Source organism: Ursus arctos, unplaced genomic scaffold (genome assembly GCF_023065955.2).
Source record: "Ursus arctos isolate Adak ecotype North America unplaced genomic scaffold, UrsArc2.0 scaffold_19, whole genome shotgun sequence".
NCBI lineage: Eukaryota > Metazoa > Chordata > Mammalia > Carnivora > Ursidae > Ursus > Ursus arctos.
In genome coordinates, this window is record NW_026622863.1 from 53,413,467 (window position 1) to 53,436,631 (window position 23,165).

Below are 23,165 nucleotides of genomic sequence, written 5' to 3' on the forward strand. Positions count from 1 at the left end.
CAACCATCGAAACTTACTCCAGGTCCTGGAGGTGACAAGATGGTTCCATCAGGACCTCGCAGAGAAGGTTCACCCCGTCGTCTGCCACGGGGTTCCTGCTAAGGCTCAGATGTGTCAGATGCTTGTTGCCCATGAGTGCAAACGCAAGAAAGCCACAGCCGGCGACATCCAGGTCGCATTCGTTTAGTCTGCGGGCACACACAAGGGAAAGAGGACAGTCATACCCGTGACTTGGCATCGCCTTGGGTAAGCTGCTTCTGCTGGCCTCAGTGTGCTCCTCTTCTGGGAGGGGGTTACGTAAGGGGCACTGCGGGGGGTTTCGGCTTGGGTAACAGGACGGCCCTGAAGTGCCTGGGTGACGTCTGGCATAGCACACGCGCCGGATGCCATTCGAGACCCTCTTGTGACTTTTCCTTCGTACTCGATGTGTCCCTTTCCCATTGCTGCTGTAACGAATTACCACAGACTCAGTGGCTTAAAACCCACATTTATTATCTTACAGATCTGGAGGTCAGCGGATTTTCACTGAGGTGAAAATCGAGGTGTCAGGAGGGCTGTGTTCCTTCTGGAGGCTCCAGGGGAGAATCGGTTTTCTTGTCTTTTCTAGCTTTTATGGGGTGCTCGTAGTCTTGGCTCCTGGACTGCAGTCAGCCATTATATCCTGTTTCCACCTCTCCTCTCCCACTTCTCCTCCTTTCCCTCATAAAAACCCCTTTGATTCCATCAGGCTACTCAGATAATCCAAGATCATTTCCCATCTCAAGATCCTTCACTTGATCACCCCCGCAAAGTCCCTTTTGCCCTGGAGTTTACATTTCACAGGGATTAGGACGTGGACATCTGGGGGGGGGGTCACTGTTCTGTCTGCCATACTCAGCCTCTTCCCGTCACTTATTCACCAAGGAACCTTGGAACCCACAAGGCAGACCTGTAATTGAAGTTATATTCTTCACAGAATTTCTGGCTACAGGTAGACCATTAACATATGTTGATTTTTAAAAAATTATTTATAGTTACTGGTGAACTAATCTGTCAACGGGGTGAAATGGCAGAAAGTAAAGTGACCCCAGCAAGGCAGGCTGAGAGTGGGGAACAGGTGTAACGAATCTTTTCTTCTCACCACCAGACCAAAGACGTAGGCTAGAAGAGTGACCTGGCAATGGGGTAGCAGTTTTTAAAGCAGTTAGAGAGACCCCTTGCTGTGCGCTAGCCGGAGTACACGGCATCCCCTCGCTGAGTGCGTGGTACTGTCTGGAGTGCGGGGACACCACCTCTGTGGCCGCCAACCCTGTGTCGCCATTACCAGCATCCGGAAACCTCAGTTATCCAGCTCCCCCTACCAGAACCTAAGCTCAGTGCGCTTAGGGACCACGTGGCTCACCTCTGCCTCACTAGTGACCAGCAGTGTTCGCCCACGGCAGGTGCTTAATGAATATGGCCGATCCTCATTATTCATGGATTCTGTGTTTGCACGTTTGTCTGTTTGCTAAAATTTATTCTCTACCCCCCAAATCCATACTCGTGGTGCTCGTGGTCCTTCACGGACACGCATGCATGTGCAGAGCAGAGAAACATATCTAGCTCCCCGCTGAGGCTGAACTCGCTTCAAATTCATTGTAAACAAGTATCCTTTTCATGATCCAGTTAGTGCCACGTTTTTCACATTCTTGTGGTTTTTGTTGGTGATTTTGTTGTGTAAGAAGTGGGGCTAACATGAGGGGCTAACGTGAGGAGCTAACTTGGGGAGCTAAAGTGCTGTCCGGCGTTCCTGTGCCCAGGAAGGCTGTGCTGTGTGAGTAGAGACAATGCTTCATCAATGAGCTTCATTCAGCCACGAGCTATGGCGAGGTCGGCCCTGAGCTCAAGGTGAATGAGTCAACAATACGTATTAAACAAGGGGTCTTTCAACGGAAACCCAAGGTTAGGTCCTGGTTGGTTGGTGACAATGGGACCAGAGGCTCGCAGGAACCCAACCCTGTGCCTCCCCGGGAGCAGTGGTTTGGTGTCTGTGGTGACTTTACAGAACATAACTGCAAGAAATAACGAGAACCGCCTGTATCTGGATGAACGATGACTTCCCACTGTAAGAAAATGGGCAGAGATGGAATTTTCCATGGAAGGAGGAAATCGGCTCCTTATCTTAAGGATGCAGCCCTTATCTGTTCCCTCGTGGTGACAACTGTGCTCGCACTGCTTTGAGCTTGGCGAATGGTACATGCTGTTTGTGATAAAGCAATGCAGACCTCCCAGGGACGCGCGCGGGACTCACATCAGCCTCTGTAGCTCACAGTTGGGGAACTTCATGGCTCGACACAACAGATTCACGCCTTCGCTCCCCAGGCTGTTGCTCGACAGGCACAGGTGCGTCAAACTCTGGCTGCTGATGAGGGCTGAGGCCAGGTCCTGGCAGCCGGCAGCTGTGAGGCCGCAGTTCCCCAGTCTGCAAGGAGAGAGCCCCAGGAACGAAAGGATGAGGTCTCCTCTGGAGGTTCCCTCCCTCCCTCCCTTGCAAGGAAGGGAAAGAAATGCCGCCCCAAGACTGACCAAGCCCTTGCAGACACGCGGTGATGTCACACTGTGTCTTGCATTTAACTTGCAAACCCAATGCCGATATTCTAAATAATGGGGGTGACTAGATCTGCCATCACCCACAAGGGGAGACACACGGACAAGGCCACCTTGCTCCCCATCCAGGTGTCCTTGCTCCTCACATGTGCTACGGTGTGAGGTGTGGGCGAGATTAGGGACCTCCCTATTTAGAAGGTGACCTTCCTATTCCATCTGTTCCTCCAAGCTTAATACACAACAGCACTTGAAAACAAGAATTCCATAGTACTTCTCTCATGGGATTCTGGCAGAGTTAAATGAATTAGCACATCTCAAGTGCTTAGACCAGTGCAAAAACAAGCATTTACTCCATATTACTGATGGTGATTTATTTCGATGAAGAAATAGACTGGTGATGGGTAGTAAGGAGGGCACGTATTGCATGGAGCACTGGGTGTTATATGCAACTAATGAATCATTGAACTTTGCATCAGAAACCAGGGATGTACTGTATGGTGACTAACATAATATAATAAAAAAAATTAAAAAAAAAAAAGAAATACTGGCTGGGTTGGATTAGAAGGGGGTCAGGATATATAAGCCTGAAATATGCCATCTTGGCATAAGGATGAACTTAAGCTGAAAGTAACCAAAAAAGCAGACACAGGAAGGGCTCTGTGCTGTCCCTCATCTCCTAAAAACAGGGCATGCATTTCCCTTGTACGTGTGTCCCTCCTCTTTCGTACCAGCGAGAGAATGACCCTTGTCACCAGAGACAGACAAGGCACGGACATGAGTCATCATATAACCTTTATCAGGTCCCCTCATATACTTCCTAGTCACGTACCCACAATTTTTCAGCCCTTAGAAGCTCCAAACGCCTTTATCTAGTCACTTCTCCACAATTTAGCATAACTTTGTTAAAATGATATATAAGCTTGAGTCTAACTACTTCTTTGGGTTTCTCACATCTTTTCTGGGAAGCCTCCCTGCACATTAAAAAAAAAAGTAGTATCAATAAAATATGTATGCCCTTTCTCCTATAAATCATCAGTTTAATTTGCAGGCCTCAGACATTGAACTTAAGAGGTTAGAGGGAAAGTTTTTCTCTCCCATACAGACTGAGGGAACAAGGTATGCTGGCTTCTAATGTGATTCCGCCCCCCTCAGGACTTTAAAGGATAATTTGTGCCATTTTGTTTTCACTTTTTGCTATGACTTTAGACTCAAACTCCCCATGGAAGAGGGATGTTATTGACACGGCATGCTTTGGGAGTGGTGGGGGAAACAACTTTGCCCAGATTGTAGGTCATCAAGGGGGAGATTTCCAAGCCTTAGGTATCAAACTGGAGCTCATGTTTTAGCCTTTTATTTTATTTATAAAAAGCCTTTGCCTTTTATTCCCTATGTGACTCTAGACAAGAGATTTCCCTTCTTCTGGATTCTGTTTTCCTTATCTGCGAATGGGGTGAAAATAATTCCTACCTGGCAGGTTGTGAAGATGGCATTAATGGGACTAGAACACTCAGCACAGAGCCTGGTGTTCAAGGACGCCATAGACGGCAGCTCCGGCCATAAGCTAAGGCTCCTTTATTTTGGCATCGGTGAACTTTCCAGTATATAACACAGCACTGCTAACTCTAAGCAGAATGGTTAGAGATCCCCAGAACTTGTCTTTTAACCGTATGTCTGTACCCTTTAACCAACCTCTCCCCATTTCCCTCCCCAGCCGCAATCCCTGGCAGCCAACGTTCTTTTCTCTGATTCTACGCATTTGGCTTCTCCCCTAGATTTTTTAAAATGATTTTTTATTATATTATGTCAGTCACCATACAGTACATCCCCGGTTTCCGATGTAAAGTTCGATGATTCATTAGTTGCGTATAACACCCAGTGCACCATGCAATACGTGCCCTCCCTACTACACCTAGATTTTTATATTGTTCAGAGTTTGGTAGCAAAGACACAGATGTTTTTACTGGGTCTTTTTTCTTTTTCTTTCTTTTTTTTTTAAACGTATTTTTTTTTAAGTTTTATTTATTTATGTGACAGAGAGACAGCCAGGGAGAGAGGGAACACAAGCAGGGGGAGTGGGAGAGGAAGAAGCACCCACTAATTCCCCTCCCTCCTTCCCCACCATTTGGGCTGCATCAGCTCAGAGAAAGGAACCCTGGTGGAAAAAAGTGCAACTCACACCAGCTTCTGCAGGGCGCCCTGTGAGGCTGTCAGGGCGTCGCAGAGAGATCTTATCCCCTCGTTTGCCACCTCATTTCCCACCAGGCTGAGAAATTTTAGGCTGATGGATGTAACAAGGATCTGGGAGATCACCAGGCAACAGGCAGGGGTTAGTCCGCAGTGATCCAACCTGCAGAGATAAACAACGTGAAACACGTTCTCATTTCTCCCCCCAAAACAACCCATCTCCCTGTGCACCAGCGACTCCAGCTGTTTTGCTGACTTCTGGAAGCTGTTGGCTGTAGGCTCAGGGTCTGAGCATTTGCTCTTCCTTGTGTTTGCACCACCCCCCTCATCCCCAACCCCAACCCCACATCTTTATGTGGTTCAATTTTTCATTCGGGTCTCCTGAATGTCACCTCTACTGAGTTAGCCAGGCTCACAACCTTACTGAACGGTGCCTGTCCCACCCCACCCCACCCCACCCGAATCCCCCTCTGCAGCACTATTTCATGCATAGCAATGATCACCATATAGTTGCTCTTTAAAAAAAAATCGAAGTATATCTGACATGTCATATTGTATAAGTTTAAGGTATAAGCATGCTGGTTTGAGACATTTATATATGGCAGTATGATTGCCCTTGTAGTATTAGCATCTCTATCAGGTCACGTCGCTATTGCTTTTTTGTGGTGGAAATAATTAAGATCTAGTCTCTTAGCAAGTTTTCTGTTTATAATATTGTTGTCTATAATTATTATACCGCGTGCTAGGTCTCCAGGACCTACTTACCTACTAGTTGCAAGTCTGGACCTTTCAACAACATATTTCTACTTTCCCCCACCCCCAGTCCCTGATAAACACCGCTTCACTCTGTTTTTATGAGTTCAGCTTTTTTTAAGATTCCATATGTGAGATCATATGGTGTTTGTCTTTCTCTGACTTATCTCAGTTTGCATAGTGTCCTCAAGGTCCAGAGATGTGGTGGCAAATGGCAGGATTTCCTTCTTTCTCAGGACTGTTTGCACTTGCTTATTGTTTGTCTTCCTCTCCAGAACGTCATCTCGATGACCCTGGCTTGGGATGGCAGCTCGCAGTTTACGGAGCAAAAATGTGTGTGGTGCAAAGCAAAATACTGGTCCGCAGTTGCTCTGTGTCAATTAAAGCTCAAAACAGAGCTTCTCAGTCTCGAGCGTACCGTAAGCATGCGGTAGCAGTGTCGTTAGACCAAGTTAGTCTAATCGACAAAACCCATGCCCAGGATCTACAAACCGCGGCAACAGCCCCACACTGCAAATGACCGAAACGTCCCTGGACAGGTCAATGTCTACACTCACCGTGCTGTCTCTGTCCTACTGAATGGTACTCAGCACGAGAAATGAATGTGCGATTGCCAACAGAAGAACATGGATCGTGGATCTGAGGGGCATTTACTGATTGAAAAAAAGCCAATTTTGGGGGTGCCTGGGTGGCTCAGTCAGTTAAGCATCTGACTCCTGATTTTGGCTCAGGTCCCGATCTCAGCGTTGTGAGCTCGAGCCCCAAATCCAGCTCCACACTAAGCGTGGAGTTTGTTTAAGATTCTCTCCCTCTCCCTCCCCTCCCCCCTCCCAAAAACAAAAACAAAAAAACCCCACCAAAACAAATTAAAAAAAAAAAAAGAAAAAAGCCAATCTCAGGACAGGGACATACTGTATGATTTCACTTATCAAGCATTGTCCAAATGACAAAATCATGGAGATGGAAAACATCCGTTATTTCCAGGGATTAGGGATGGTGTGGCTGGAAAAAGGGAACAGGGCTTTGGCACTCGATCGTGGGCATGGCGTGGTTTTATGAATCTTACTCGTGACAAACAGACACAGAAGGACATCCACGCGTTCGTGTCAACATCCTGGGTCTGACGTTGTACTGTGGTCACGTAAGATACAACACCGAGAGAATTGCCCCAAGGGTTCCTGTCACCTAATTCTTTTATTATCTTTACGAACATGGAAAGTTACAATTTCATTGTAGTAAAAGATGCATAATAAAGCTTATCACCTCGACCACCTGTACGTGCAGAGGGGAGGCGTGGAGTGCCTACACACAGTTGCGCAACCACCACCACCCCCTCCAGATTGCCCTCTTCTCTCTGATAGGTTTGCAGCTTGCTGTGAACAAGGATTTAAAAAGGAAAGACGACAGTGGCAAAACCGGAAATGCAGAAGCCACACCCAGGACGTACCTCAGAGACTCTAGTAAGCAGCCGGGGTGTCTTAACGCTTCGCAGGCCATTGTCAGATCCGCAGCTTTCAGGTGAGTGCTCTCCAAGTTCAGGTATTTAATATTACGGTTGGTAATGAGCGTGATCCAGAGATGACGAAGGCCCCGGGTACCCTGCGCCCCTTTAAATCTACCCGAGAGAAAGCAGAAAATACGCGCGCGACACAGGTGACAGCTGTATCCCAATTTTCCCAGTTCCCCTCTTCTCCCATTCCAGCTCTCTTACCTGTCACTGTTTGCATCTACGTAATCTCAAAGATTTTTAAGATCTTGTCAGTGACTCTACACCCAGTGTGGGCATCGAACCCATAATCCCGAGATCGAGAGTTGCACACTCCACCCACTGAGCCAGCCGGGGGCCCCACGTTTATTTAATCTGAAAGCAACAATCCTGAGCATCTAGGATGCATCAGGCCCTGGAAGCAGTATTAAGCGATGCGGATTCTCCACGTTCCCACGGAGTTTGATCTCGTGGGGAGACAGACACTCAACAAAGAGCTGAACGAGAGAGTTATGCTGAAGAATGACATACAGTCAGTCCATTAAGGACAGAGCACAGGGGCGCCTGGCTGGCTCTGTCGGAAGACCATGTGACTCCTGATCTCGGGGTCATGAGTTCGAGCCCCTCACTGGGTAGAGAGATTACTTAAAATCTTAAAAAGAACCGAACGATAAACAGATATGGTCAAGTTCAGGCTGGAGAAAAAGGTCAAATGTCAGAAGAATATATAGATCGTGACACCATTGGGATTAAAAACAGTCGTTTGCCAATATATACATGTCATTGCGTGGGAAGTTTGTGAGTAATTAGGGAAATAGGAAGTTGAAGAGGCATCAGAGGATTTACTTAAAACCCTTGTAACACCGAATCTCGTTACCATTATGACGCGTTACTGCTGCATTCTATACGGTGATGGCACAGACAGGCTCATCGCCGCAGGGCAAGGGCTGAGAGCAGGGGTTCCTGGGGGAAGCACCAGGGTAAAGCCAGTGGAGGGGTTTGGTGCAGGACAGAGGTGAACAGGGCACTGTCAAGACTCTGGCCTTGCCAGGCTCCCTGGCACAGTCCAGCTTACGGAAACGAATGAGGGAAGAGATCGAAGAGGCAAGAAGGGGAAGATGTTTGCACGGAGAAGGCCACTCGCTCTAGTCTTGGGTGTCGCATATGCTGCTAGCGGTCTTGGAGGGAAGAGTCCAGAACAGAACCTTTGTCTGTGGCAGAACTAGCGCTTCCCCTCCTACTCCAGGTGCTTGGTGAGTACCCTGGGGCCTACCACAGGCCCAGGACCTTACTGGGTATTCAAATATTTGTTACCTTGTTAATGACCCTAAAAGCATTAAGAACTGATTGAAAGCCTCCCGTAAGTCAAGTACTTTGACCTTGCAATGGCCTCACGCTCTACCCCTTTGCCTGCAATGAGCTCCCTGCAACTTTGTCTCTAACCAACTCCTATTCATCCTTCAATACCCGGAGTGAATGAACCTGCCTCGATAATCCCTTCACAGGGTCTTTAGTTTCTCCCTATTGTGAGCTTTTGGGAACTTGGTTCCTGTATCTTCCACAGCAGTTATCCCCTCCGCCCACATTCTTAGATGGGTCTCTTCTGGTGGGCGGGAGAAGAGAGCAGTGACATAGGCACACAAAGGGGTGTGTACGGGGGGCCGGATAGCCTTACATCAGACTCTGTACTTTACAGGTTGGCTGCCTCAGGCTCATGCAGAGGGTCTTCATGGCCCGTTCGTTCAGGACGCTGCCACTCAGGTCGAGCTGGCGCAGGCTTGGGTGGGTGCTGAGCGCAAAGCAGAGACTGTCCCAGCACTCATGGGCAAGGGTCCTCATGGGCGTCCTACATTGGAGAAGGAGATCAACACTGGCTTCCACGGGATGGGGTTCCACACGAGCAACTGTCATGACAGTGTCAGGGGACATAACCAGTCTGTTCTGGCGACACGGGGATGGCCTCGGAGGTCCCGAGGCCGATTCAGTGATGCTGCTTTGTGCTTTGAACGCACACTCACCCGCCCTGCCTCCTGAATGTCGTAACAGCCCGTGGGGTACCTACCGAGGTGATGTGGGGTTACCACATCTTCAGTGGGGTTGCCCTTAGATCTAACTCCCCCTTGAGTGTAAAATGGTGCAGCTGCTGCAGAAAACAGTGTGGAAGTCACTCAAAAAATTAAACGTAGAGCTACTGTATGATCCAGTAATCACTGAAATCAGGACCCTGAAGACATCTGTGCACTATCATTCCCTACAGCCAAGACACGGAAACAACCTCAATGTCCACTGATGGCTGAGGGATAGTAAAGACAATGTGGCACGCACGCATACACACACACACACACACACACACACACACGCACACACGAGAGAATGGTAACTATGTGAGGTGATGGATATGCTAATTAGCTTAATCATGGTGATCGTTTTACCAGGGTGTCCATCTGAAATATGTACAATTTTCGTTTGTCAATTATATCTCCATAAAGACGGGAAGGAAGGGGCACCTGGGCGGCTCAGTCAGTTAAGCATCTGTCTTCGGCTCGGGTCATGATCCCAGGATCCTGGGATCGAGTCCTGCATCGGGCTCCTGCTCAGTGGGGAATCTGCTTCTCCCTCTCCCTTTGCCCCTTCCCTTGCTGTGCTCTCTCTCTAAAAAATAAAATCTTAAAAAAAAAAAGAGGGCACATGTGGTTATGGGCACTGGGTGTTATATGCAACTAATGAATCGTCGAACACCACATCAAAAACTAATGATGTATTATATGTCGGCCAATTGAGCATAAGAAAATAAAATAAAGATAGGAACAAAAAAAGACTAAAATGGCAAAATAAAAAAAGAATAAAATGAAGGACTCACCCTTGGGGAGTGAGAGCCTGTGCCTCAGTGAACTCCTCCTTTGAGAAGCTCTCACGGACATCCATCCGAATCTTCTGCAAATACCGACAGCGCTGCAGACAGAAAGAGGACACCATCAAGTCCATCCGGCGGTTTATCGGAAGCCACACTTCACGGAAGCTGTTCAATGCCGAGCAAACAAACTCGTCGTCTTGAGTCTCGAAAAGACAGTGGAAGGCGTCCAGCAAGTCTGGTGGGGCGGGAGTGCTGGCCTGTTGCCCCAGCAGAGAGATCCAGCTCAGAAGCCTCTGCTTCACGGCCAGGCGGACGCGACATCCAAGCAGGACTTCCAGAGCCCCCGTCACCTCTTTGCTCATGAGGCCAAACAAGAAACGCTTCATCTGGAGCAGGTGGGCATTGGAGCTGATCTCTTTGAGGTCCACCAAAGTCCTCAGGCTCTCCATGAACACAGGGTAGGGATTCCCCTCCGTTTCCAGTCCTTCCAGAACGTAGTACAGGGCGGCACAGAACTCCTGGAGGCTGACGTGCAGGAACGTGTAGCACCTTTCGTGGCCACCATCTTGGAGGAGAATGTTCATGTGAAACAGAGCAGAGAGCTCCGACTCCTGGAGTCTGTGAACACTGAGGTCGTCTCCATAAAACACAAACCTTCTGTTCCACACTCCCTGCACAGCCACGAGGCACAGGCTCTTCAGGACGGCTCTCTCTTCCTGGTTGAGACAGCGCCGGGGTGCATCTCGTGGAGTGAGCTGATGGAACACGAAGGTGGCATACAAGCCCGTGAGGGTTTGGCAGGTAGGGGGGAGGCTCTTTCCCGATGCCTCCTGCAGATTCAGAGCCTCGCAGATGATCGACCCCACGACGGGGACTTGGCACTCGTCAAACAGGGGGTGGTTGGCCACCACCGAATGCAGGATTTGCGTCTTCTGATGCTCGTTCTTTGTGTGCCGAAGGAATAGCTGGATCCTCTTCTCCACGGAGATGCCCCCAACGAACAGGTAACGGGGCGACGTGAGCATGGATTTGAGCTTCTCTATGCCCGTGTCTCTGACGGTGATCATCAGGTAGGACTCAGGGAGCAGGACTTTCTTCAGCAGGCTACACATCACAACAGACGTGGGTTGTTTGTCTGCCCAGTCTTCACAGAGATTCGTGTCATCGTCTTGGAAGGCAAAGTCCAGGTCATCGAAACCATCAATGACAAACAAGAGCCTTTCTGGTTGGGACATGATGTCCATCATTGGAACCTGGAAGTCTGGCCGCTCTCTGGAAATTAACTCTGCAAAGCTGGCCTCCCTCATGCATTGCATGTCTCTGGCACGGAGGAAGAAGGCGTAGGAGAACATGCCCTGGTAGAGTTCACCCCGTGCCCAGTAGAGCAGGACCCTTCTAGCCAAAGTGGATTTCCCGATTCCTGATTTTCCGTGCAAAACCACGGTATGAGGCTGGAAGCCCCTCTGGTCTGGATCAAAAGCAGCAAGCAACGTTTGCATTTCTGGACAGTGAGAGGCAAGTTTTTCAAAACCAGGGTATTCATCCAACTTTGTAGCAAATTTTGTCATCACATAGCCCTGGTAGTCCCCCGTGTTACCTCCACGGCCCAAGCTGGACAGGTCTTGAAGAGAGAAGAAAAACAGGAAACAACATTTGAAGAAAGTCTGGAGTTTAGGAAAAGGCAAAACAGAACAAACCCCAAAACCCTGGACCTAGAACCAATGGACCCTGAATCAGTCTTTTGCTCCTTCCTAGCAGTGTGCTGATAACTGGCTCCACCCCTCATTCAGAGATCACTTCCTCAAAGCTTATGAACAGCCTGCTAGCTAGCTCTGTTTGTCCCTTTGGCCCCATCTTTCTTCTCAGCACTTACTACCTGCCACATTACGTTTTTGTTGGCTTACTGTCTTTCTCCCCTCAGTAGACTCTACGCGGGGACTTTGTTATTTACCGTTGTCTTTATTATTTATGATAATGCCTCGACCCTGCGGACACTCCAGTATTTGTTAAATGAATAGTCTATGCCAAACACTCCAATGTGGTGTCTGAAAGACAGAGAGGCTTGGGGGAGCTGAGGATGTGTGCGCCGTGGCCCTGAGTTCTAGGCTTGCGAGACAGGCGTGCATCTCCAGGCTCTGGGCTACCGCGGAGAAAGACCTCCACGCATGGGGATCCTGCTCTGCCCAAAGAGGCAAGCATGGCCCTTGAAGTCAGACAGATCCTGCTTGAAATTCCATGTTCTACTGTATGGTGTCAGTTTCTGAGCCTCAGTTTCCCCATGTCGGCAATGAGATAAATATTTATCACAACACTTGAAGAGGATGTGAAAGAGAGAATGTGCCTTCAAAATTTATTTGCACAGGGCCTGGCAGAAATGATTAATGGTCACCATTGTCATTAAAAAACCATAATTCCTTCCCATGATCTGGTTTTATTTTTATCCCAGCACTTTTCTTAAACAGCAATTTTTTATGCATCCCGTTATTGTCTAGCCTCTAGACTGTGATTTAAGTTGTATGAAACAACTTTACCTCCATACCTCCAGCCTCTTCAATAGTCTCTGACATCTGATAGGTACTCAGTACCATGAAAAACCCCTCCAATCCTGGGTCTTTACATTTGCAGGTAATAGTATTATCTTTAAAGAAAGGTAGCAAGACTCTCTCGGTATAGGTGTATAAGGCCATTACTATCTCTACATAAAGTCTCTACAGAGAAGTTCTAAATCTTAAACTCCATTATTGTGTATCAGGGACAGGTATTAAGAGACCTGTATTAAAACCACAGGAAGCAGACCTTGAGATCTGAACAACCTCTATTTGCTGAGCTCAGACCGATGCATTACCCTCAAAGGACAGACTATGCTCCTGGGCTGTAGGTTTTCAGAAAGGGTAGGCAGCCCCAGGAGGGTAAGTCTGCAGTTGAATTCAGGTCTTCCTCGGCCACCTCTCCTCCCATGGACTCAAATCACATCTGGGACCTAGAGTTCCAAATCTCCCTCTGTGGCACTGACTTCTTCCCCAAGATCCCAGGGTCTCGTGTCAAACTCACCACCTTAAAGTGTCACAGGGACCTCAAATTCAACACATCAAAAACTCGTGTTTTACCTCCAACCAGAAACTCCTCTCATACGTGTCCTATAAGTGATAATTAGAAAAAAGGTTTCTATTTGTGAACTTCCTTTGGAACTGATGTTTGGCTCATTGCTTTCTCCGTAAACCTAATTTTAGCCCCGTCTCCCCTTCTATGGTGGTTTGTTCATCTATGAAATGGGGATATTAATACCTCCCTTATGAGACCAGTGTAGGGTGCCATGGCATAATCATAAGATCTGGAGACCAGCACCTGGCCTGTGGCAATTATTCTAGAGAGGCCATCAATCTTGGTATTTATTACCACTCGTCCCAGCTGAAAATGGACAATTCTGGCAACTACTGGGTCTTCAAGCGTTTGTCCAGTGAAAGGTTACATAATGCACCCGAGACTAATATAGGTTAGGTCGTAGAGTTGGAACAAAAGCCCAGCTTGAACGTTAAATAAGTCAGTGACTCCTGGCGTCACCATCGATCACACTGTCCAACTAGAAAGGTGGGAGCCACTCCTGAAATTTTTTTCTGAAACCTGAAACAACAACTTGTATTAAATATCTCAGAAGTCAAAGCGCTTCCGTCCATCAGCACTTCCTTGTACGTCAATGTTCACAGAGGGATTATTTGCAATAGCCAGGAAGCCCAGAGAGCCCAAATGCCCATCGTGTGATGAATGGATAAAGAAAGTGTGGTCTATCTGCACTACAGGATGGTAGAGATGTGCCAAGTGCTGGTACGTGCTACAACGTGGACGAACACAGAAAACATTACGCTAAGTGAAAGGAGCCAGTCATGAAAGGCCACACTTGTAGGATGCCACCTATATGAAAATCCAGAACAGGCCACTTCGTAGTGGCAGGAAGTGTATGATGGTTGCATAGGGCTTGGGGAAGAAGAGATGCAGAGTGACCATGGGTTTGGGGTTTCTTTGGGGAAGAGGAAAATGCCCTGGAATAAGAGAATGGTGATCGCTGCCCAACTCGGTGAACGTACGAAGAAACCCCACACTGCACTGTACATGAATTACAGCTCAATAAGAGAGGCTCAAGTGACATTCCTCAGGAAAGCCTGCTGTCACCTCCTTGACTGGTCAACTGCCGTTTCGTAGGATCATGGCAGCCGGGACCTCATCTTCATTTTGTGTTTTGTTTGGTTTGGTTAACGTGTAAGTCTACATGGTCATATACGGATATTTTACCACCATCTTGCTGTCACCGTTCTTCAGATGGTGGGTATTCACCAAACAAAGGTTGACAGAAGGAATTGAGGAAAAAAAGATCACCACTAGCCAAGTAACTCTGACCAAACCACGTGCCCGCGCTTGTCTCTATATTTAGCACCTGTCAAACGAACTTGTGCTTGATGCCCAAATTCACCAGAGTCTCAGGTTTTTGGAATTTATCTTCATACCCAGTGACTGTCGATGATCACAGCGAACATATGTGACTCTGTCCTTGGTGATGATTCTAGGACCTCTTGGGAAAGAGACTGATGAGCAAAGGGACCATGGACTCCTCTGCCACCCAAACTCCATAGACTGGTTTTCACCCAGCTTCCTTCCAGGATGGAAAAAAAAAAAAAAAAGGTGAATCCGTTTTCTTTACCTTGTTCTTTTGTCTCTGCTACTGTGGCACCACATTGTTCTAGAGCTTGTGGAGTTCCTGCAAAAAAGAGAGGAAGGACGAATTACATGAGTATCCAAATCAGGGAGGGCCCAGACCCACATCCCAGGACCAGTTGGAAACATGGCAGCCGCTGGCTCAGCTAGAGAGACTAACGGTATGTAAAATGAGCACTTGATTCAAAATCAGAAGATAGGAGGCTCTGGTCTCATTCCTGCTTTTAATTCACTGGGGACCTTGAGGCAAGACATTAAAATGAGGGATAAAAGCTGGTGGATAAGAACCAAGGATGTCTGGAGTCTGACATAGGATTTAAATGGGAATTCTGTCACTTATGAGGTCTTAGACAACTTGCTGGGCTTACAGGCTTCTGTATGTTTATCTGTAAAGCTGGGATAGTAGTTCCTATGTTGTGGATTTGCTCTGAAGATTAAATCAGGTGTTTTGGTAGAGGAATAGTACAGCCTCTGGCATGTAATAGCTACCACTTATTGAGAATAATCATTACGTCTACTTATTAAAAAATAGTTTCCTAATGTGGCTAAGTACATATTTGACTTAGGTGATGTGGGAATGACCTTACAGTATTTGAAGAATAGCCCTAATGGTGGTGTTAGTCTTGTAAATTATATTTAAGAAATGATACAATCAATTATGACAAATGTAATGGAAAACGACTTGAGCATTTTTAAAGCAGAAGAGTCAATTATTAGATGTAAATTTCTGAAAGATCACCTTGGTTGTTATTGTATGGAGAATGGATTGCATATAACCAGAGTGGAACCAGATAAGAGATGCAAAGGAAATGATTCTCATACAGGGTATGGGTAGAAACACATAGAAATGGGTTATATTTCAGATGTAGATCTCCTAGGATTTTGATTCATTGGACGGAAGGTAGAGAAAGAAAAGAGTCAGGGGGCGCCTGGGTGGCGCAGTCGTTAAGCGTCTGCCTTCGGCTCAGGGCGTGATCCCGGCGTTCTGGGATCGAGCCCCACGTCAGGCTCCTCTGCTAGGAGCCTGCTTCTTCCTCTCCCACTCCCCCTGCTTGTGTTCCCTCTCTCGCTGGCTGTCTCTCTCTGTCAAATAAATAAATAAAATCTTTAAAAAAAAAAAAAAAGAGTCAGACTAAAAAGCGACTAGGCTGTAGTGTGGGTAACAGCGGGGAATGCCTGTTGTCTGCGCAAGCCTGCATCTTTCCCTCTTTGTTTTGGCTTCACTGCTGTGGTCCCTTTTGCTGGTCTCCCTTTCCCTCTGCTGAACTATGAGCTTCATAAATGCAGGGGATTTGTACGTACGTTGTCCACGGATGTAACATAAGTACCCATAGCAGTGCCTGGCATGTCTCCAGCACTCAAATATGTGGGGAGTTGTATTGAATCTGGTTTCATGCTATCTGGATCTCACCAGCAAAGCCTCCAAAACAGATCCCTAGGTGGAGCTTGTCCTGGCAAAGTCATGAAGTTGCCTGGACTGAAGATGGGAACCCAGAGAGCTGTAAGAAAACTTGAAGATCACAGAGTTCTCTTGGACTTAGATTAAGAAAGACCATGATTACTAGATCCTCAGAACGCAGGACAATCAGCTAACAACAGGATGCCAGACTGGAAAGAACACTGGACTATCAGAAGTCATGGTTCGAGTCCTGAATGGGCCACTAACTAATCACCACGTGGCTTTAGACACATCCATTTTCCCACCACGTCCACACTGACCTGGCACTTCTTTCATGCTTGGTTCTTGGTCGTTCTTCATTCGTGTAGAATTTTCTGGTATTTCATTCAGTGAATATCCTGCAACAGAGAGGACAGGACACAGTAGTCTCAGTAAAGTCATAGCAATTACCCAGATGAGGGGTGAGAGCATCCCCTGCCCAAATTACTGTGGGGAACCAAGACGAGCCTCAGGATCTTAGTTCGTTCCAGGACTAGCTGGTAATGGAGACAATGCAGTCAGATCCTCCAGGGCCACCAGCACAGTGAAGCAACAGAGACTTGTCATAAAGAGCGCTCGGAGTTTGAACTTGTAAAGTCCAGTCCCGTTTTTGCCGTCTGGCCTTGGGTAATTCACACGATGAGGCAGTATATTGTGCTTATCAAGAGTTTATCTTCAAGAGTCATCCTCAGCCCCTCTCTTGAACTTAGCTAGTTAACTACTCACTAGAGGCCTCTGAATTATCCAAATAGAGGTGTCCAACTTACGAGTTCTAACACTGACCACTTTTTCTCCAGTCTACTTGCTGCAAAACATCTCTTTCAGTGTTTCTTGGGATGAGGTAATAGAACCCCAACCACTGGGGCGCCTGGGTGGCTCAGTCAGTTAAGCGTCTGCCTTCAGCTCAGGTCATGATCCCGGGGTCCTGGGATCGGGCCCCACATCGGGCTCCCTGCTCAGCAATGAGTCTGCTTCTCCCTCTTCTGCTGCCCCTGCTTGTGCTCTCTCAAAAGGAATACAATAAAATCTTAAAAAAACAAAAGCCACATCCACCCACTTTCTCATGCCAGAAACATGGGCATCATCCATTATGGCATAACCGCTCTCTGCATTAAGTCCTACAAAAGCAGTGTGTCTGCTTTGAAACATCTTCTGATTGCATGTGTACTTTCTTTAACAGCCATTGCCACCCTGGCCCAAGACACCACTCTTTCTCCCATGGGGTACCAGAATGGCCTCCTACCTAGTCTCCCCATGTCTAGTCATGACTTTCTGGACCACACGACACTTCAACAACGATGATTAACTGGATTATTTTTACCCCTGTCCCCTTTAAAATGAATTGCTTCTGCTTTGCTATTATTATTTTTAATATAAATTTTTATATAAAATAATTTATTTTCAAGATGCTGTGTTATTGGACTTGTAGTCTACCCCCCCCCCATATTAATCTCTTGCCTTGTTCCCTCCTGTTCTCCATGGTCTAGCCAAGCTCTTTGTTAAAGGCTTCGTAATGCTATCTGTGTTGCTCAGTGTGTTCCTCTCTACCATAACCAGTGAGCTTGGCTAGCTGCTTTCCTTCATATTTGTTTCAGCTTGAACTTCACCTCTTCTGGAAAGTGATTCTAGTCTTCATTTGCCTCTGGTGTGGAATAGGAAGCTCTCCTTTTTCGATACCATTTTTAAAAAATCACCCATTTGTCCCTCTTCCCTGTTGTACTGGAAGCTATAACTCTTTGGCGGGTGACCCATGAAAATTTAAAGGCATGTTAAATGACGAGTCTCATCTTTGTCACCCGTTAGCTTGTGAACTCGGTCAGGTGTAGATCTTGGTGGAACCTCTGTTTTAGCTTCTGCCACGGGGAACCTATTTCATCCGGTGGGTTTGAGACTGGATGGCAGGGCAGTTTGCACACAATATCTCATCTAGATCAGCCATCATTTTAATTTTATAGTCTTCGTTTCCTGTGAATATTCTCAACATGTCTTCCACACAGAGCTTTTTTGAAGCTCAGAAGGAATAGCTTCTCGTTAAGTCCTTCGTGATTGTGGGTGCTGAGTCACCTCTAGGGATGGTATACCTGTAGTCTTTAGGGCCGATCTGACTGTTCACCCTTGGGACTCTAAGTTTTCTGTCAACAGTCTAAGAGAAGAATTCCTCCTGATAAAGGAGGGCTGTTTTTTTCTACTACCTTTCTCCTAAATACCCTAAGCCAATCACACAATTTGATCTGAGTACATTGCAGTAATATGGACACCAACAGTCAGACCAGATCAGTCTTTAGAAGAGTTCCTTGAGCTCTAATCCTTTAGCTTGGGGCAAGAAATACGGGAGACGCCCCCTGTACAACCACCAGTGTTCCCAACAAATGAACGAAGCTTTGTTAACCACGTTGTACACGTTATGTTATTGAGTCTTTGCAACAGCACAGGTAAGCATCTAAGTTACTGTTCCAAGATGTGGAAGCCAAGGGTCAGGGTAAAAGGGGATTTGCCCAAAGTCACACACAGAACAAGTGGAAGGTGCAGAGCTCAAGCTTAGCACTTAGGACTCCAGTTCCTGTCTACAAACGTCAACCAAATTCTGTCTGGGTAGAGGGTCTGTCTACCCATTTCTTCTCCTTATTTCACAGGCTGGAAACGACTCTAATTTCCAGCCAGGCAGGAAGACTAATGAGTGACTTCTCACAGCTCAGACTCACACCATGGAGGTGGACCCAGTCGGTGGTCCACCAGTCAGGTGGACCCGAGGATACCTTCCCCATGCCCACGGGAGCTTGAGGTCACCTCCCTTCTCTCCCACCCCCAGGTTCGCCCCAGGTCTTACTCACTTTTCATCTCTCCCCTTGCCTTCTCAGAGAGAGTGGGCAGATACATCTTGTCAAAGATATAGATCGATATTTTCCAGGCAAGAGATTCTTCATAATACTCATGCAAGAGGGAGGCGAGATGTTCCACACCAGCATTGCTCACTTCAGCCCATGGAAAGGAGCACATTGCCAGCTCTGAAGCGTTTTCCATGAGCAGTTTCTTAAATGTCTGAAACTCTTCCTTGCTTAACTGCTCGAAACACCATTGCAGTCCATAGTTGGAAAAGGAGGGTAATTTGGCTTCTTTCATCTTAGTGCAAGTCAGAGCTCAGGTATTGACGGAAAAGTGGATTCTTTAATAATGTGGAGAAATGGTACCTGTGAAAGAGTAATAAGATTCAAAAGAGGATCTTGCATCAAATTCTCAAGTTCATACAATCAACCTCGTCAGCTTACTAGAAACATTATCTGTTCCTTTTGTGAAACGCACAGAGAAACCCCATTCATGGGTGACAATTCTTCATAGACTTAAAGTTACTTGACATTATATCTATTTATCTTGTTAGGAGAATATAAGCTCTGGGATGTTTTGCTGCCCTTATCCCTAGTTCCCCAAACAGCACCTGGCATAGAGTCAGACTAAAAACACTTAAAGAATACAAAAACACTAATTTGAAGGTATATGCACACCACTACATTTATTTTTGTTTCGGGAAATAGACTATCATTCTCTAGTAGAAAGTCTGTGTTCTATAAACGGGTGGGCGTGAGCAGTGAGAATTCGGATTTGGAAAAAGGCTTAAAAAAACCCACACATGCAAGCACGCATGCACCGGAAGACAGATTCTCCGTAAAAGCCACACATAGGCAGGTAAACAAAGTGTGATCCTGGCGAAACTGAGGGACGTTGGCTCTGCAACAAATGTGGAGTTCCATGTTTCCAGAAACATAAAGCAGCAAAATCACACGGTCTCGATGAATGCTTAAATAGTCTGGAGACATGCTTTGCAAACTAGAACGAGGCGTCCTTCAACAAACCAAATTATCTGCTAGTAAAAGCTGCAGCAAATATACTTAGTGGTGGAACTTTGTTTAAAAAAAAAAAGTCAGAACAGAAGTCAGACTTTCTGCGAAGGGCTGGCTGTTTTTGGCTCTGTGGGTCATTAGCTCTCTGTCCCACCACTCAGCTTGGTTGCCACTGACCATAGATAAACAGGAAAGCTGTTTCCAAGAAAACAGGTGATGGGCTGGATTGGGCTCTCAGGCTGCAGTTTGCTGACCCCAGGGAGGGAGACTGAGCATCTCTCCTCGGTTTTGTACTCTGTCCACTACTATTTTATGTTTTCTGTAGCAAAGCAATTGGATAAAGAAATGAGAAGTATAAAAGTGACAAAGAAAGATAAAATAAGAACCTTTGTAGGTGGGTTGAAAAAACCATCATAAATTGTTAAGTCATCATGGAATTGAGTTGGTAACCAATCCGAGATATAAAACCCCATCCTAATCCTATTTTTGGTATATGTGCTGCCAAAGCAAGCACTAAAATCCCATGCTAATCCTAATAACCAGTCAGGAAACACGATGAGTGATCAGATTAACTAAGAGATAAAAATGGGATTTATTTAGGAAAGTGAAGTGCCTATTTTGAAAGCCGTAACATCCTCCTGATAAAAACCTTGATGAGGAAAGACAGTGTCTATTTTCAAAAATCAATGCTCCTGAAAGTCATCAATATATCACCCAAGAAGTCGTACTGATGTATTTATTGGGACTACACACTCATTGAAGTTCTTAGAAGAAGCCAAAAATAGACAAGAACATTTGGGGGGAAAAAAATGACTTCACTGATGTCTCAGCTAGGTGGTGACCTCCATGAGAGGTCACCGTTTCCTAGGGTCTAAGACAGCGGAAGTCATGCTACCTCTTAAATATATATGTTCATGAATTCCTACCTCACAAAATAATTTGCAGATGAAACAGAATGTCCTAATGGTAGAAACAAGACCAATAAGATGACAAAAATTCATTCAACTCAGTGCCCTTCCTCCCCCGCCCCCAAAAAGCCATATTAAGGCTCGCCTGAGAAATGAACTGGTACAAATAAATTTGAAACGCATGACGAAGACTCCATTATATAAGCCACTCTCCATCAATGGAAATGATCAGTAGCTCAATTTATTAAAATGAGCGAAGGATATAAACAACTAAAAAAAAAACCCGGATATGGCTTTTAAATGTACTTGAAATCAATGGTATAACTAATAATAATATGATCAATAAAAATTCTAATGATGTCCCATGTTTGATATCAAACTGGCAGTGTCCATAATGTTTGGTCATGCCCTGCTTCATTACGGTGTAGGAAAAAGGTGCTCCTACATTTTTGGTGGAAGTATAAACTTGTGCCATCTCTTTTGGGGGGGCAATTTGGCAAGATCTGTGCATTTTTAATGCAAATATTATTAGATACAGGCTTGTGTGTAACAGCAAGACTGAAGGCCATTGATCCATAACAGGAGGGTTAATTGAAGCAGTTAAGCACCCTGCATCCTTAAAAATGCTCAGTCAGCACAAAATGGTGCTGTCTGTAGGACATTAACACAATCCCACCCCATGCCCACACACAGTATCTTTGGGGGATGAGCAGAAAGTGGGTTGAGTAGGAGAGGGTGAACTAACCAGGCCAAGGGAAGTGTTAGGAGTTAGTTGGACAGTTAGGTAGTCAGGGCTGGGGCCCCCAAGAAGAAAATACAGAGTCAGGACAACTAAGATCAAACAGCACTGACATCCTCTTTTGTAGCCTTTGCAGAAAGGACTTCTGCAAAACGTCCTAAGATAAGACAATTAACCATAAAGCATTTGTTACTATCACGGGCAAGGGGCAGTTAAGACATAAGCTCTCAGATGTCAGCCAAAAAAGACCATCAGCTCATGGACATGAACCTAATAGGTAGATAGATACGTGACCAGAGCCCTGAATGGCACGACTCAGCACACCCTGACTGCTTAAGATAGTTCTGCAAAAGAGCTCATAAAACTCCCTAAACTTATAAACTCCAAGGGCAACGCACTGGGGCCCCCCTCCCTCCCCATGAGCTTTATACTATTACTCCAACTTGGCTTTGCTGCCCACCACCCTTCCTCCGGTCTACCTCTTCATTCTTCAAAGTGTGTGACCAAGAACTGTGGGCACTAAAGGCAGAGAATTTCTGCAACAGGACACTTGTCACTTTACGCCTTCTCAAATGGTTTGCGTTTTCAAAATACTACCACCATTAAAAGTCATTTTAGAAGCTACCAGAAATGTATTTTACTAACACAATTCTTACCATTACCCATCTATGAAAGACCAAAAAAGAAAAAAAAAAGGCTAGGGAGAGGGAGCCAGGTAAACATTACTGACAATGGGGAGACGTTTATGTGCTGATTACTCAGAGCCCTTTCAAGAACATCAACTTTTATGCACATTCCTATATAATATTTATGGAGAATACTGACTGTATTGATGGAAAAAGGGAAAAATACTTATTTATAAGAACGTGTTAAAAAGGTTACATCCTAACCACAGAGCAATTAAAATTTTAAACTAAAATTTCCTAGTTTTGTATATAGCTGTCCAATTTTCCCAGCACCATTTATTGAAGAGACTGTCTTTTTTCCACCGGATGTTTTTTCCTGCTTTATCAAATATTAGTTGCCCAAAGAGCCGAGGGTCCATTTCTGGGTTCTCTATTCTGTTCCATTGGTCTACGTGTCTGTTTTTGTGCCAGTACCATGCTGTCTTGGTGATCACAGCTTTGTAGTATAGCTCGAAATCCGGCAACGTGATGCCCCCAGCTTTGTTTTTCCTTTTCAACAATTCTTTGGAGATTCAGGGCCTTTTCTGGTTCCATACAAATTTAAGGGCTGTTTGTTCCAGTTCTTTGAAAAATGTCATTGGTAAAGAATGAAACTTGACCATTCTCTCACACCATACACAAAGATAAACTCCAAATGGATGAAAGACCTCAATGTGAGACAGGAATCCATCAAAATCTTAGAGGAGAACATAGGCTGCAACCTCTTTGACATCGGCCACAGCAACTTTTTTCATGACATCTCCAAAGGCAAGAGAAACAAAAGAAAAAATGAATTTGTGGGACTTCATCAAGATAAAAAGCTTCTGCACAGCAAAGGAAACAGTCAACAAAACTAAGAGGCAGCCCACGGAATGGAGAAGATATTTGCAAATGACACTACAGAAAAAAGACTGGTATCCAAGATCTACAAAGAACTCCTCAAACTCAATACATGGGAAACAAATAATCAAATAAAAAAATGGGCAGAAGATATGAACACTTTTCCAATGAAGACATACAAATGTCTAAC

At 45.9% G+C, this 23,165-nt stretch overlaps 1 protein-coding gene across 1 annotated transcript in view; it reads right to left on the bottom strand.

Annotated features, from left to right (window-relative positions):
- NLRP5 (NLR family pyrin domain containing 5) overlaps positions 1-23,165 on the bottom strand; it is a 35,137-nt gene that overhangs the window by 5,642 nt on the left and 6,330 nt on the right. The window contains 10 exon segments of the mRNA XM_044380637.3: positions 18-188; positions 2,270-2,440; positions 4,742-4,912; positions 6,950-7,117; positions 8,664-8,834; positions 9,849-11,463; positions 14,536-14,592; positions 16,269-16,346; positions 18,819-19,117; positions 19,119-19,175. Coding sequence (XP_044236572.3) covers positions 18-188; positions 2,270-2,440; positions 4,742-4,912; positions 6,950-7,117; positions 8,664-8,834; positions 9,849-11,463; positions 14,536-14,592; positions 16,269-16,346; positions 18,819-19,117; positions 19,119-19,175 — 2,958 coding nt within the window.